Raw genomic sequence first — 17,045 nt, 5'->3', positions numbered from 1 at the left:
TTCTTTTTTCTTGCATTTAAACCAGTTACCATGACAACCTGCGACGACACCTGCTTTTAGAATCGTTCATATCCTCACCGCCATTGTCCCATTTTCTCGTGTTTATTCGTCATTCATTTTTTTTTTTTTTTTACATTTCATTACCCCACCTCCACCCCTATACGTACACTTACTAGTCACCCGTTTGTGAATATACGAACGCACCCGTTTCCATCGAGGTTGACCTCACCATCCTCACTCGTGAATACGCATCCACCGCTCATTAAGATATTAGTGGCCTGGCCAGGCTACAGGTAAAACAACCAAAGCATTAAAACTGAAGTTGGCCTGCAGGACACTATAATACAAATGTAGGCAAATTTCGACATATTTTATTGGTTTTAAAGTATAAGTTCTTTCTTATCAATTGTCATAAAATTTTAACAATAGAATATTATTATAATCTTCAAAAAGCCTGCACATTTTCGTGTAGTTTCATCCCAAAGAACCACAGATGAGTATTTCAATATTCAATGTGTGTGTGTGTGTGTGTGTGTGTGTGTGTGTGTGTCGCCTTTTTTTGTCAATTTTATGAGTTTCAAATCTATTGATCAGAATTTGACAAATGAAAGCTCGTTGGAAAGCTAATGACCTGAATCGTGTAGTGGGCTACGTGACATTTGCCCTTAAGGTCGCACATTAAGGAAATCATCCAGAGTCTATTTTGGCACTTTTTACAGCCATAAAATGTTTCAATCATCGTCATTTGTTTTCTTGGTTTTGCATATGAATTACAAAATATCTGATATTTGACAAAACCTCTGGCCTTGATGGAGGACAGACTAAAACTTGTTGCTTTTTCAAATGATCTGAAATAGCAAGGGGAGACTTGATTCCAAATATTTCTCCATATGTTATCCCCCCTCTTTGGTTTTCATACATAAAGTAAATTTCAGTGTATAAGGATTTGATACTGGAGATGTTCATAATCGTACCCTATTTACAATAGAAATTTCCAAAGAGGGGGGGGACATATGAGAAATATTTGGAATCAAGTCTCCCCCTGCTGTTATTTCAGATCATTTGAAACCATAGCAGCAAGTTTTAGTCTCGCCTCCATCAAGGCTAGAGGTTTTGGTGAAATATTTCATAATAATGTGTCTGTGATGACACTTCCCAACCTATATACTCATTTAATTTTTGGTGTACAGACTTGAAAGTTGATACATAGGGTATTCAAACACGTGGAAAATTGTTTAATCGGTTTCCATTCGGAAAAGAGCTGCTAAGGGGTCAAAATTGGTAATTGGGGGTTATCGGATTTATCTATCGAGTATTTTTTTTTTTTTTTTTTTTTTACATGAACTGTTTAGAAAAAACAATACTCGCATGCACATCTCAGTTTTTATTTGAGGAATTTAACGCTACGTTTACTACCGGGCAACGCCGAGTACATCTTCGTGTGTGTGTGTGTGTGTGTGTGTGTGTGTGTGTGTGTGTGTGTGTGTTCATTCATTCATATCGTGTGAATCATCTAATTCTTTTGTCGGCACTGAATCCCACGATATTTTTTAGTAAGAATTTTTTCTAGAAAGACCAAGTAATTACGGGACGGACCACGTGAAGGTTGCCAAAGTGATTTTCAGAAATGAGCTCGACTCTAACTTGAAACACCTGTTGTCAGTCCATGTTGTTAACCACTTAGCCACCGTATGCGGCCATTTAATCTGCATAAATACTATTTCAAACTGAAGTTTGACAGACCAAGAACAGCTCCAGTTGATATTTTCTCTCGGCATCAAAATCAAGTCTATGCCATTTCTGAAATGGTAGGTTGGTATGTTGATTGTGGTATATTGCTGATCCAGTGCAGTTCTAGAGGTCCTCCTTCCGAGGCTTTTCCTTCTCTCTTTTGGGAAGGGGTTAGTTCATTGCTAACGCATCTCTCCTGGAGAATCCTGACGAAGCTGCACAGGAATTTTTTACGGGCCGGAGTGTTCATCTTCTGAGGCGCTGGCTCGTCAATCCCACTTTCTGACCCGGGTGACATTTTCCCGCAGTGGGAGGGAAGCATTCGGATGAATTAGGAAGATTCAATATAATAAAACCAAGGCGATAACTATAAACTGATATCATCAAAAATTAGATAAGCTGTTTTAAATTTCCTCTTTTGACAAAATTGCCAATCGAAATGCAAACGGGGATTCCTTTACAATAGAGGATAGAACTGAAGCACTGAAGCAGTATACTTAATATGTACAATACGTGCGTACTAAACTAAACCACCTTTGCTAACTATATATAATCGCCTGTACTGAATCCTCATCAGCTCACAACTTTCTGTATCCCCAGACTCTTAATTTCTCAAATCTTATATCACCAAGACATCCTTCTGAATAGATACAAGAATTCTCCTGAGCAGCTCAACATCCAGTGATCATATATCTAATCCCCATGAAATTGCTTATATCACTCTGAATATTACCTTAAATTTTCTTTCTATCCCTAGCCTGACAACACCAAACAAATTAATATATATATATATATATATATATATAATAGGATAGCACGCGCGTGTGTATTTTTTTTTTTTTTTTTTAATTTTACCAAGAATTCTTCATAAGTTTCGGTTTCGATTATAACTGATGGCACTCCTGTAATTTTTTTTTTTTTCTTTTTTTTAAATAATTTTATCAAGAATTCTTCAAGTTTTGGTTCCGGTTTCGATTCAAGCTGATGCATCCAATTTATATAGATATGCTAGCAGTTCCGCCCGGCTTTGCTCGGGCCCTATGTACTGTTCATAAGGTTATGTGCATATGTATATATTAAAAAGTGTGAATATGTAAAGTAATGCATTTCTTAATCATATAGTCTGTATAATAGTCTTCCTTTACTACCATAGAGAAAAGACACAGAAATTTTCACTTTTATAGATATACTAGCATTTCAGCCCGGCGTTACCCGGGTATTTGGAGGTGTATGCTGAGCAAAAAAAAAAAAAAAAAGCGGTTAATTTTTTAATTTTGACCCCTATTATGACCCCTTAACATTTATTGTTTTGGGCTCAAATCAAGTTAAGTTAGATCCATGTCCAAGGAACCTATATCTAAAATTTCAAAATTGTCGGAGTTTGGTAGAGTTTTCAAAGGTCAAATCGTTGAACTTTGACCCCTTAACAGCGAAATTTCTGTCCGAAAACCGATCACCTCGATTTTCCCAAATCTCAGTACCCTGTATATCAAATTTCGAGTCTGTAGACTAAAAATTGACAGTTATTGCGTAGGAAAATGTACACAGACACACACAGACACGTTCACTTTTATAGATATGTAGATTTTTTTTTTTTTTTTTTAACTAATATATAAAAATTGATAGAACATTAACACTATAATTATACAGGGTGACCCCCCCCCCCCAAAAAAAAAGCTAAATGGAGGTCATCTAGAACATATGCTGTAGAACGGAGAAAAAGGGCAAAGACCCTAGGGTTTTGATGTAATGTTTTGAATAAGAAACGGGGCCTAAGAGTTGGGGCCCGTTTTAGTTTTGGTGGGGGGGGGGGTCACCCTGTATATACGAAATATGTAACATGTTTATTCAGCTCGAAAAATATGTTTACCGATGTATTGGAAAATAAAAAAAATGGCACCCAACTCTCTTTGACACGGTAAGTTTGGGAAAAGGAGTTAAAAATTTTTAAAAAATATGCAAAATACTGTTAAAACCCCACCGAATATATATCAGCCTATGTCACGGTAACATATATTGAGCGAGTTTTTAACCGTATTTTGTCTAGTTTTTTTTTATTTATAACTCCTTTTCTCAAACTTACCGTGTCAAAGAGAGTCGGTGCCATTTTTAATTTTCCAATACATCGGTAAACACTGTATATTTTTCGAGCTGAATAAACATGTTACATTGAATAAAAAATACTAAAACATATCCAGTTAGGTAGAAAAGTAACTTATCTTGCCTTTGATAACATTTATTTGTTTCATATTTGTTTTTTGACAACTTTTTCGAATCTGTGTGTACTACAGTAATACAAACCGGTAATTTATCTTGCCTTTGCTAACATTTGTAGCTTTACAATTTTTTATCACTTTTTCGTATCTCTGTTGATTGTAAAACAAACCATAAGTGTATTCTAAATGTCCCTATACTAAAATTTAGCCGAAAAAAAAATGTTTAATATCACAGCACACAGCACCCTCTCCCCTCCCTTTTTTTAAGACGCTCTTTAAACAATATCACGTTTCTTTTTTCTTTTTTTTTCTTTTCTTTTTTCTTTTTCTTTTTTTTCTTTTTTTTCTTTTTTTTTCTTTTTTTTGGTTTTTTTTTTTTGTTTTTTTGTTTTTTTGTTTTTTATCTCCACCTGTCACCATGATATTTAACAGTTAACACATCCATTGTTGTACCTAGTCGTTTTATCTGAGTTCGCCGTCTTGTACTCGTGTTTTGTATCTGTGTAAATTGTCTATGGAAACGAAGCCTCGCCCCTCTTGTTGAACATACACGAGTCTCCATTAATTATTATTTCTCCTCCCACTCCGCTTTTCTGATTGGTCGACCACCGACGCGCCGTAGTTTAAGACAAAACCTTTATTTGGGTTTTGTTTTCTATTGACTAATCATCACCGCCAACTAAAGAGGCACTAAATCAAACAGGGGAGATAACATTTTCTTTTTCTTTTTTATTTATCGCCTTGTTGAGATTGCAATAATCAATGTCACCTGATATCGGATAATTCTTCTAATAATGAAAAGAGACTCTAAACAAAAATCGTAGTGGTTAATAAATGGCGAGTTAAACGACCACCTGCTATGGGAAAGGAGGAGGATGCTAGTGTACGAAAGGGGCGCCAAATTTATCACCTCTTTCTGGACTCGGAAAATTATAACTTTAACTAAGCTCCAACCCCTGTCTCATCGCCGCAATGTTTTATTTTAATTTTTTTTTTTTTTTTTTTTTTTTTTAATTTTAAATTTTACAAGGGAATCACTACTTATCAAGGCGCATAGGCCACTTGAGGATAAGTGTCTGTTTTAAAAAATATTTTAATGGAATGTGCTCTGAACTCATTACACTTGTGCCCTCTCGATGTAACAACCCCGCTTAGCAACAAAATCACACCTCTTCACTATTGAGGTCCTTAAATGCCAGGAAGCTTTCTGCTCTAATAATTTCTTCCTATGAGCAGTTAGACTTTAGAATTCTCTTTCTGCTGCATGCTTCCCTGACTGTACTGACATGCAAAAGTTTAAATGTAATGTAAACCAACATCTTGTTAATCTTTCCTAGGCATGGTCCTAAATAGTAGCCCCTTATGTCCAAGTGGCGATATGTCTTGTTAGGGGGTGAATGTGAGTAAAAAAAAAATAAAAAAAAAAAATAAAAAAAAACATAAGACAGATTCGGGGAACGCATAACAATGCGAAATCCTTTCTATGGGGGGGGGAGAATAAGCTTAAAAGCGAAATTCCTTTTTTTTTTATTAAAGATATTTTTAATGTTCATCAAAAAAGAAAATTCTTTCAACTTTTTTTTAGTTTATTTTGTTCGATTTTAAGGTCGATAAAATTACAAAGTAACAACAAATAAAAGTAATCCATTTCAACAACCAGAAAAATAGAACTTTGCAGACGTAAGTCAACCTAAAGTGCTCCTCTACGCATGCGCAAATTTAGATTTTATACGTTAAAATCGATTTTTTTTTTTTTTTTTTTAAGTTTTGATATTTATCTCTCGTTAGCTTAGATGGTAACGAATAACGCTGAAGTGCTAAATGCTTTGGTTTCGATTCTTGTTGATAGCACCCAAGTTTTTTGTTTGTTTTTGCTGTTGTTTTTTAACTTTTGAAATCGCTATTATATATTGGGTACAATATAATATTTAATAGAGAATTGGCTCTGTTATAATAAAGATGACATTTACATAAATTAAAATATCATTTAAGCGTATTTACGACCGGGCAACACCGGATGGTGTGTGTGTGTGTGTGTGTGTGTGTGCGTGTGTGCGCGTGTGTATATATATATATATATATATATATATATACACACGTTCAGTTTTCTCGTTCTGACATTGATATTAAAAGCCTACTTTTCTATTTAAAAATTAAAACGAACTTAATATACTCAGTCATAGATATACGAGCGACTAGTTGCAAGTTAACTAATCTGCATATTCCTTTGAAAAACGAGCACTAATTACTTATTCATTTCATATATATATATATATATATATATATATATATATATATATATATATATATATATATATATATTCTTAGTATGTTTCACATCTTAGAAAACATTTCGTAATGTTAAAATTGGAAATCTTTAGAAAACCAAGCAATGGTAAATAAAATATTTATTAAATGATAAAATCATTTTTATTATATAAAAATGATTTTATTTAATATTTTATAAACATTTCTTGGTTTTCAAAGATTTTCGTGTGTGTGTGCACGCATTTGTTACCTTGTCGGTATGCGCGAAAAGTCTCTACCAAATTCCTTTCTTAATATTTGATCTACAGACTTGAAATTATATCAGTTTCACCCCAAACAAGGCACAGTGCCACTTTGAAGTAGGGGACTACTATCGGGGACATAAGTTGCAGGGGCCTTATGAAGGGAGATGAATAGAAAGATGTTTGTTCACATTACACTTGAACTTCTGCATGTCAGTACAGTTGGGAAAGCAGAATCTCGGAAGGGAGTTCAAACGTCTAGCAGTTCTGGGGAAGAAACTATTGAAGTAAGAGGCTTTCTTACACCTAAGGATCTCTACTGTGAAGGGGTGGGACAGCTGTTTGCTCGTCGAGGAGGTACAAGTACTTGTAGTTCGTCAGAGCATTCGTCATTAAAGTACTTGTAAAACAGGCAGAAGGATGCAACATTTAGTTGGAGGGACAGAGGCTGAAGCCTAGATGACAGTTCAGGACCCATCAGGTTGGCGACTCTCTTTTGAACCCTGTCCAGGAGTGAGAGACAAGCTGGAGATGCACCAGCCCATATGTGACAACAATACTCCATACATAGCTTTTAATAGGTACAGGATACTTTCCGGTGTAAGTAGTTTTCTAGCACGGTAGAGAGAGCCCACCTCCTTTGCATCAGCCTTGGCAATTCTCTCAATGGATCTATTCCAGTTCATATTCCCTGTAAACGTTAAGCCGAGGATTTTAAAGGAAGTACTTTCAGGTAATGTGTTCTTGGCTATTGCTATTGATGGTAGAAAGTTTCTTGTAATTATTGAAGGAAAGCTTAGTCTTGGCAGCATTGAATGTGACCATCCTCCATTTTTGTTACCATTCCACTACAGATTGGAGGTTATCCTCTAGTGTTTCTGCCATTTCCTTAGATATGTGTTCATTTGTCTTCCCCTTCTGCCTGTTATAGAGAGTGGTGTCATCAGCAAATATACCCATCTCCGAAACAATTTTATCAGGGAGGTCATTTATGAATATCAGGAACAACAAAGGTCCAAGGATAGACCCCTGAGGTACTCCCGTATTTATATATTGTTAGATGTACGACCGTCGAGGACAACTTGGATTTTTCTCTGAGGAAGGATTTAATTACATTATGTATTCTTCCAGTGATACCATATGATCTAATTTTCCTTAGAAGTCCATCGTGCCCTACCCTGTCAAAAGCCTTAGATATATCGAGGGCTACCGCTCTACCCTCCTTTGTTTTGTCCAGTGAACGATATATATGTTCAGAGATTAGTTAATATATCTGCTGTGAAACGGGCTTGCCTAAATCCATATTGTTTGTCGGTCAGGAGTTTAGAAGCTGTAAGGTGTTGGACTAGAGCTTGATTAAATATTTTGGCGAAAAGCGGGAGAAGGCTAATGGGACGATAATTTAATGGGTCAGTTATTTCACCAGAATTCTTGAAGACTGGTATCACAGAAGCGGTTTTCCAGCAGCCAGGAAAGCAAGATTCGTTAAGGCATTTGTTGTAAAGTTTGGATAGAACTGGAGCAACCTCAACGGAACATTTTTTAATAGTACAGCTGGGATGAGATCGAGTCCACTTGCTTTGGAGGTGTCTAGGTTTTTTATGATACCATGTACCTGAGAAGGGGTGATTTTCAAATCGTCTAGTGTGGCGTCTGTCAGCAAAGGAAAATCAAGGAGGGATGATGTGCCAGGTCCAGTGTGGAGTTTGAGGCAAACCGACTGGCAAGCAGGTTAGTCTTGTCGTTTGCCGTGAAAACAACCTCATAATTGTTTGTTAGTGGGGGAATCGTTGACTGCCCATTATTGACTACACTGTTGTAGATTTTCCAAAAATCACGGTTTCCTCATTTTTGTGATATATTTATGGTGTTTGAACCTGTAATACATTTTCGATTTGATTTATAGCCGGAAAAATTGCTGCTAAGGGGTCAAAATTGAAAACTAACCAGTTGAGCTGCAAGTCCAATAAAACATTACTTACGCTATTAGTTGTGCACATACACAAAGTTAAACATTCATAGTTCAAAGTCGATTAATTTAATCTTTCATATCCATCTGTCGGTCTCTCAGACGGAAATATAAATAACGACGAAGGCTGTAGCACTAAACGTTCTACTTTCGGTTCCAGCGGATGGTACACAAGTCATAACTTTTGAAGTCGTTATATTGGATAATAATCAAGAGAATTTTGTAATAATAAATCTGCATGAATTAAAATATAATATTTATTCATGTTTTACGACCAGGCGGCATACTAGCATTTTGGGAGAGAGAACAATTTTCTTTGTGTCAACAAATAGAGCTTAGGCGTTTGGACAATGTTTATAACATTGTAATTTCGTAATCCAATCTCAGCGTCGGCCATATAGCGCAACAGTGAGAAGCGCTGACTCTCGCCTGGATGGTAGGCTTTCAATCCTGGCTTGAGGTAGTCGCTAGTATAGCCGCACTGAGCTGTGATACCGCGAAACAGTACTGTATGTGGATCACACACACGCACACACATATATATATGTGTGTGTGTGTGTGTATATATATATATATATATATATATATATATATAGGAAATAAGTTTGGATGTCTTGATGGAAAACAATGACAAACGAAATGTTCATTTAAGTTTTGAATGACGTCACATCCGGTGTTAAGATAAACGCATTCAGTTCATAGGTAAACAGAACTGAAAGTGCTAAACCTACATTTGATTTATTTTGAATTTAAAAATTTTATGGACAATTCTGCTTTTGTTGTTGTTTTTTTTTTCTTTGTTTTCTTTTTTCTAATTTGAATTTTTATTTTTTAGTTGCAGACTACCCATGAAGTTTCCGGAATTTACGCCATCAGTTCCAACAATGGCCAAATAAAATATCAGATGAAAAAGTGATGGTATTTCCATTTCTACCGAGTCAATGTCGTTATAAGCCTTTTTGAAGGTTCGGACTATTTTCTTCTGTGAAATTATTTATAAAAAAATATTTAAAATATAGAAACATATCTATCAACATTTAAAAAAAAAACAGAAAAAACAATGTTTCCTATCAGCCAAACAGCAATGTATAATTCAAGATATTTCAATTGGAATGAAACTATGCAACCTTTAGATGTTCGAATCAAGGTCAGCTCAAGTCGGAGTTCAAACGATAAAACCGAGGACATAATTGTGAAAGATGGGGAAAAGTTTGCAGTAAACCGCCATGTTTTAATCTCCAACAGCGACTACTTTCGATATTTATTTTCTAACTCTGAACGCAGAGTTACTTGTCCAATTGTGTTGAGTGAAGTTACGTCGAATGGCTTCCGTGCTTTCCTCGATTTTGTACGAGAGGAGAAACTGCACATAACAATGGACAACGTAGAAGACCTTTTGCTTGTCAGCCAATACTTGATCATTCCGCGCATCGTGAACCTTTGCTTGCAGTTTCTCTTCACGCAAATCAAGGAGCATTGGTTGAAAATCCTGGATTTGGTTAATAAATATTCCTTATTTGTTCTTGGGATCGAAGTACAGAATTTCTTACTGCATAATTTCGAAACGATTTCTGCAGAGATGGATAAATTTGGAGAGATCCCTTACGAGGTACTATTTTCTTTGGCGCAAGATCCACGGATTAATATTTCGTCTGAATTCAAACTTTTCAAAATCGTTGTCAAGTGGATCAATTATAAATTTGAAGAGAGGGCCGATTATTTCGATTGCTTTTTAACGGTGATCCGTCTGCCCTTGATGTCGACTGATGAACTTGAAGAGGTAGCCATGTATTTCAATCCGCTCGTATATAGCCCAGGACATGAGATGGTCAATTATCTCTTAAGTGAAGTTACATCGTGAATTTTTTTTTTTTTTTTTTAATATTTATTTATACTTTTGTTGAAATTATTTTCCAATCTTTTTTTTTCAAAGTTTAAGAAAATAATTCACTATTAAAATTTAAAACGAGCAGCAGCAAAAAAAAAAAAATCAGCCGTTTACCTGACCATGTTGAACCTTGTTTGTTGCTATAATAGAAACCCGCTTATACCATAAATCATTATTGGAATCAGGGAATGTTCCCAGTCAGGAATATTGTTGAGCTGTGAACAAATATTGCACAATTTGTTTGTTTGTTTGGTTTTTTTTTGTAATTTTTTGACATTTTATGGTCGAGTGACTTTATTTCCAAATTCTTTTTTAAACAAAAAAAAGTAATTAACATCTGAAACAAATAAAATTGAATACTTAAAAGATTGCTGAAAAATCGTTAGCTAATGAGGGCGTGGCCTAATGAGTGAGAAAAATGTTCACAAATCATGACTAATAGATTTTTTTTTTATTAACAAAAGTAGTTTTGCACATAAGATCCTAAAAGAACGCTTATTCGTGAAGAGAAATATTTTGACTATGAATTTCTACAAATTTAAACTTTTAAAGTATCTTATTTTACCCCCCGGGCGAACGTTGCCAGGTAAGCGGTTAATTGAAGAGATTCCATATTGTCATCCTATGTGATCAGATTTGTGAGATTGGAGAACAGCAGTTAGTATGTTTCATTTGTGTTCAAATGAGTTTTTTTTTTTTTTTTTAACTGAGAATCAAACAGACTTGTTTTTTGGTTTTATATTATATCTCCATAAAGTGAACTTCAGTGAAGAAATTGTTCAAATTGAAACAGACTTGAATGTTAATCGACTTTGCATTGGAATTTCGATTTACTTTTCAGTAGTTTTTCTGAGTCACACAAAAAAATAGAGGTGCTTGTGTATGTTAAGTTTAAAGGACTTTTTTATCTTCATTTTCGAAGGATTTCAAGGGGAGACAATTGAAAGAGTTCAAGTTTCGGGTAGCGTATTGGTTGGTAAAAGCAAAACGAACGTAAATTAACAATAAGACAAAAAAAACATTGAACACTTTATTGAATTAAATTCTTTAAAAAATACGTTTTATAAAACAATTAAAATTTCGAAATAAATTAGAACATGTAGGTTTTGTATTGATATAAAAATGTACGATTAAAAAAAAAACTTTGGTTCTTCGTTATTGTATCGAAATTCGAAAATTACAAAATAATTTTCGAAGACAATTAGCGAAAATTGAGTTTTGAAAAAATAAAAAAAGAAACCGAAGAGTTCTAATTGTAACAAAAAGGAGGTAAATATTTTCTGAAAACTGAAAATCTTTGGCCAATTTAGCAAAACTTAGTTTTCGCTAATTGTCTTCGAAAACTGTTTTCTCTCATCGTTTTTCATAACTTTGGGATATTTTCATAACTGTGACATGATAATTCCATAGATACCATTGGTTTCACTTGAAATTCAATTTGCGAATTTTGTTGCAATAACGAAGAAGAACCGAAACTTTCGGAAAATCTATGACTTTTATTAAAGGTTCTTTTTGTTGTTGCTTTGTTTATTTGTTTTTGTTTTTTTTAACGAACTCCAGAAATCTGAATTGAATCAAAATGGCCATTAAAAAAAATTGTAACTTAAAAATAAAACGAAATTTTACCAAATTAAACGGTCGTAATAAATCTAAATCATTAAAAGTTATAAAGTGGAAGAACTTTTTGAATTGTTTCCCGTTGAAAATCTTCAAAAATAAAAACAAAAAAATGTCTTCAAAACCTAAAATGCACAAGTAGTTTAAAAAATATAATGAATCCTGTTTTCTTGAATTTTATTCTATATTTTATGGATTTCAGATATTTGAAAACATAAATTTGAAAAAGAAAAATGCCTACTTTATTTGTTTTGTTTATTTTTTACCTATTTTGTTTGTAAACATTGTAGAAAATGGAAAACTTGTCCAGAACCTTTTTTAAATATTTTTTTATTACATTTTCACCCCAAACAAGGCACATTGCCACTTTGGTGTAGGGGGCTACTATCAGGGACAACAGCTACTGGGGTACTATGTAGGGATTTTACCAGTGATACCGTATGATCTAATTTTCCTGAGGAGACCCTCATGCCATACCCTGTCAAAAGCCTTAGATATATCTAGAGCTACCGCTCTGCCCTCCCCGGCTTTGTCCAGTGAATGGTATATACGTTCAGAGATTACAGTGAGGATGTCTGCTGTGGAACGAGTTTGTCTAAATCTATATTGTTGGTCAGTCAGAAGTTTAGCATCTGTAAGGTGATGGACTAGAGCGTGGTTAATTATTGTCTCAAATATTTTGGCAAAGTGGGAGGAAGCTAATGGAGTGATAATTTAATGGGTCCGTTCTTTCGCCAGAATTCTTGAATACTGGTAGCACAAGCAGTTTTCCAACAGCCCGGAAAGCAAGCTTCATTAAGGTATTTGTTGTAGAGTTTGGAGAGAACTGGAGCTACTTCGGCTGAGCACTTTTTTAATAGCACAGCTGAGATGAGATCGGGTCCACATGCTTTTGAAGTGTCATGGTTTTATGATAGCATGCACCTGAGCAGGGGTGATTTTCGAATGGTCTAATGTGGGGTCTGTCCGCATAGGAAAGTAAGGTAGGGGGTCGTTGAGAGGGTCCAGTGTGGAGTTTGAGGTAAATCGACTGGCAAGCATGTTAGCCTTCTCGGTTGCTGAGCAAACAACCTCGTGATTTTTGGTTAGTGGGGAATTGTTGATTGCCCATTATTTACTACACTGTTGTAAATTTTCCAAAAGTCACAAGTTCCTTATTTTTGTGCTTCGATGCGTTTTTTTAGTGGTTTCAGTAAATTCTCTCTTAGCTGTCGCTATTTCTTTCTTAACGTTACTTCTAGCTTCTATACACTTCTGTCTGTTCGAACTGGACTTATGCTGGTTAATTCTGCGGTATGCATGCTGCCTTTGAGCAATGGCACTTGCGTAAGTTAAAGTAAACCATTGGGGAGAGTGGGGTTTGCTATAAAATTTCCGCATGGGGACATGCGCTTCAATTGCAGTTTTGAACCATTCAGTGGTCTCTTATTACGCACTGTTCAGCAGGAAGATAAAAAATATTTCCCCATAGGGCATCTCGGATAAGATCTCTGATGGCTTCCCAGTCAGCCTTTTTATAATATCTCGTTGTTTTGAGTACTGGCTCTTCAGTTTTGGCTCTAGTGTTTAGGGTGATTTCGACCAATTTCACTGCATGATCAGGGTTCCCAAGTGGGCTATCAGCATTGGTTATACAATCATCGGGAACTGTGGTCAAAAACAGATCTAGAAGTGATGCGTGTTGTTCTTGCTCGTCTGGGAAACAGGTTGGAAACGTAGCCATTTGTGATAGGGAGTGAGATATAGAGAAGCTATGAGTTGTGCTGCCCGCTGCGTCTGTGTACGTAGAAAATCCAAGCCAGTTTTTGTGGTGGACGTTAAAGTCACCAAATACATGTACTTGTGCGCTAGTGTCGAGGGAGAGTGCTGTGTCTATGCTGTCAGAGACTTTGTTTATTATGGTGCAGTCATGGGTCGAGGGAGCGCGGTAGAGAAAGTAAAAGTAGCTAATGTTGTGTTGCATGATTAGTCTTAAGCACATAAAGGCTTGATCGTCCGATTCTAGGTTTGTTTCTCTAGTCAAGGGAAGGGTATTACGAATGTAAACTCCAAGTCCGTACATGTGTCTGTCAGTCCTTACGGTAGAGTGGGAGATATCCAGGCATGTTAAAGTAGTTAGAGTGGACGAAGGAGTGTAGGTTAGTCTCACTTAGCGCTAAGATATCCGGGGTATTTGTTAGGAGAAATGCTTCAACATCAGCTAAATTAGTTCTAAGCCCACGGATATTTGTGAATGCAAGCCTCAAGGGAGGAGGAAAGTTGGATTTGTTTGATCCTAAGCCTGGTTTAAGCTTATTTTTAGATTGAACTGGCATCATATTTTTTTTTTTTTTACGAGTTTCAGTTAGGTAAGGGGGAGCTGAACAGGAGGTTATGCAGATTATCACACCTGCAACACAAGTAGACCATCAGCTGATCTTTCTTCAACTAAGATTGTGGCGTCAGGAAAGCCCACCGGGAATGAGTGCAGGGTCCCTTTTCATGCACGACATGGCACTACAAACATCCCAATATTATACAACTGTTGATGGATCAGCCGCTCTGAGCGCTACCAAAGAGTTACGGCTCCTGTACTACCAGTTGGAAACAACAGCCAGGAACTGTCAATCCGATACCCTCAACCCATCAGAAGAAGGTCAACCTAATCTAATTGCACAGGCATATGTGGTACTCAAGCACTTCCAAGTGCCCAGTTTTGAGGGGTGGAATGTGTCGGGAGTGGGTGAAAAAGGCGTTCATTGCCCTAGACAAGAAACAAGATCTACCATTGTGCTTCTGTCGATTCTCTGTGATAGTGTCTCTGCGCCTGACTAATAGGCAAAGGAGTATGGAAGCCGGCGATAGACAGAGCCTATCTACTCCTTAAGCAATTTAGGTTTGCAGACCGGTCATTTGTTTGAGTCACCAGCTCTAGGAAGGTTGTCATCCGAGACTGAAGAGAGCCTCCCTCCCCTTTGGTTTAGTTTGAGTTTTCCTTCTCCTCGACGGATGATCTGGGAAGTCTGTCAACACTGATAGGGTTTGCTCCACGCCTGGGTCCTAATCCAGGTATTTCTGCGACCTCGCGTGGTTAGTTAATGTTACTGGGTTAGTTTGTAAAGGTTATATATCTGCTGAATTGTTACACTCATCAAAATGATTAAGGGACATTGCTATTTCATTGTTACTGGATAAAGGGGGTGAGTGGAGCTCATGCAGTGTAAGCAACTAAGTTTGTAAGCAGGCTTGTTAGGAGTTAATGTGGTTTGAGGCTTTTCCTTTATTTTATTTATGTTAGCTTAGGTATAGGATAACGTTACAGTATGAGTAGGTATTAAAAACTGAACTAAGAGTTGTGCCCAATCTCTGTATATTTTAGATGACAGGAGGGTTAAGATGTAAGTGCAATACAGTACGGATAAAACAGTAGGTAAGTTTTGCGTCAAGTGTAATTAGGTGAATAGATATATGGGCAGGTTTTCAATAGATGTGAATAAGTTGAAGTTGTAGGTATTAAGTATGTGTCTATTATTAAAGGAAGATAATTTCAGCTTTCAGGTAAGAGTCATGGGACATTTTGCATAACAAGGAGTATTTTTTTTTTTTACATAGGCGTCACCACTTATTAAGGCCGAGAGTCCACTCAAGGATAAGGGTTAAAGAGTTTACAGTAGTCAAAAGGACAATATAGTTATCGTTTGTAATGGAAGATCGGTTCAGTTTCGTATTAATCGTTGTAAAACTATCTAGGAGATATAGTTATTTAATGCAGTTCGCTTTGCTTCTGAGTACATACTTTGGCCGTTAAGTACCTAACTGGATAGGAATGAACTCTAATGCATGTCTTAGAGGTAGAAATGTATAGATGTTTAGTGATGACTATTAAGCAGTTAGCATGTGAAGTTAAGAGCTGGAAGTTAAAGATTCCACTACAAAGGCGTGTGCAATGCATACCCTCCACATGAAAATAAAATAAAAAAAAATTGTATAATGTACGTTCCCGTGACGGAAAGAAAATATCGTACGTTAAAAAGTGAGTCAAGTAAAATGTTTATAAAGAAAATTACATTTTAACGAAAATTCTTTTCTCTTTTCCCCCCGTTTTTCTCTTTTTCCCCGTTTTTCTCTTTTCTCTTTTACTCCTTTTTCCCCGATTTTCTCTTTTCTCCGTTCGCCTTTATTTTCACCGTTTTCCTCTCTTTTCTCTTTTTCCCCAGTTCTCTCTTTTTCTATTTTTTTTCTATTTTCCCCCTCGTTTTTCTTTTCTTTTTTCACCGTTTTTCTCTTTTTCCTCCGTTTTTCTCTCTCTCCCCCCCTTGTATTTCTGTTACTTTTCCCCCGTTTTTCTGTTACTTTTCCCCCGTTTTTCTGTTACTTTTTCTGTTATACCCCCCCGTTTTTTTCTGTTATTCCCTCCCCCCCCCCGTTTTTTCTGTTATTCCCCCCCCGTTTTTTTCTGTTATCCCCCCCGTTTTTCTGTTATTCCCCTCCCCCCGTTTTTCTGTTATTCCCTCCCCCCGTTTTTCTGTTATCCCCCCGTTTTTCTCTTATTTTTCCCCATTTTCCTCTTTTTTCCCCATTTTCCTCTTTTTTCTCCATTTTTGTCTTTTTTCTCCTCTTTTCCGTTTTTCTCTTTTCTGTTCTCTTTTCCCGTTTTTCTTTGTTCTCCGTTTTTCTCCTTTTTCCCTGTTTTTCTCTTTTCTCCGTTCGCCTTTATTTTCTTCGTTTCCTCTTTTTTTTCTCTCTTTTTACCCCGTTTTTCACTCTTTTTCCCCAGTTATCTCTTTTTCTATTTTTTCTATTTCACCCTCGTTTTTCTCTTTTCTTTTTCATCGTTTTCTCTTTTTCCTCCGTTTTTCTTTTCACTCCGCCCGTTTTTTCTCTTTTTCTTTTTTCTGTTCTTTTTCTTTCTTTTCTCTTTTTTCCCCGTTTTTCCTTTTTCCCCCGTTTGTCTCTTAATTTTCCCACGTTTTTCTCTTTATTTTCCCACGTTTACCTTTTTTTTCTACGTTTATCTTTTTTCTTTCTCCGCTTTCCTCTTTTTTTCCTTTTTCCCCGTTTTTCTCTTTTCTTTTTTTTCTACTTTTTCCCCGTTTTTCACCTTCGTTCGTTCGCCTTTATTTTCTCCTCTTTTT

The 17,045-nt window shown here is 36.1% G+C and overlaps 1 protein-coding gene across 2 annotated transcripts in view; it reads left to right on the top strand.

Moving 5' to 3' along the window:
- Positions 1–12,176, top strand: part of LOC145260299 (kelch-like protein 6) — a 36,782-nt gene extending 24,606 nt beyond the window's left edge. For both annotated transcript variants that reach the window (XM_080118152.1, XM_080118151.1), the window contains one exon: positions 9,262–12,176. In XM_080118152.1, coding sequence (XP_079974278.1) covers positions 9,487–10,287 — 801 coding nt within the window. In that variant the 5' untranslated portion in view covers positions 9,262–9,486 and the 3' untranslated portion in view covers positions 10,288–12,176. The remainder of the gene's footprint in view (positions 1–9,261) is intronic.
- Positions 12,177–17,045: the final 4,869 nt, after the last annotated feature.

Source organism: Euprymna scolopes, chromosome 36 (assembly GCF_053919585.1).
Source record: "Euprymna scolopes isolate OS-2025 chromosome 36, ASM5391958v1, whole genome shotgun sequence".
Classification (NCBI taxonomy): domain Eukaryota; kingdom Metazoa; phylum Mollusca; class Cephalopoda; order Sepiida; family Sepiolidae; genus Euprymna; species Euprymna scolopes.
This window is presented reverse-complemented; position numbering and strand designations above follow the sequence as displayed.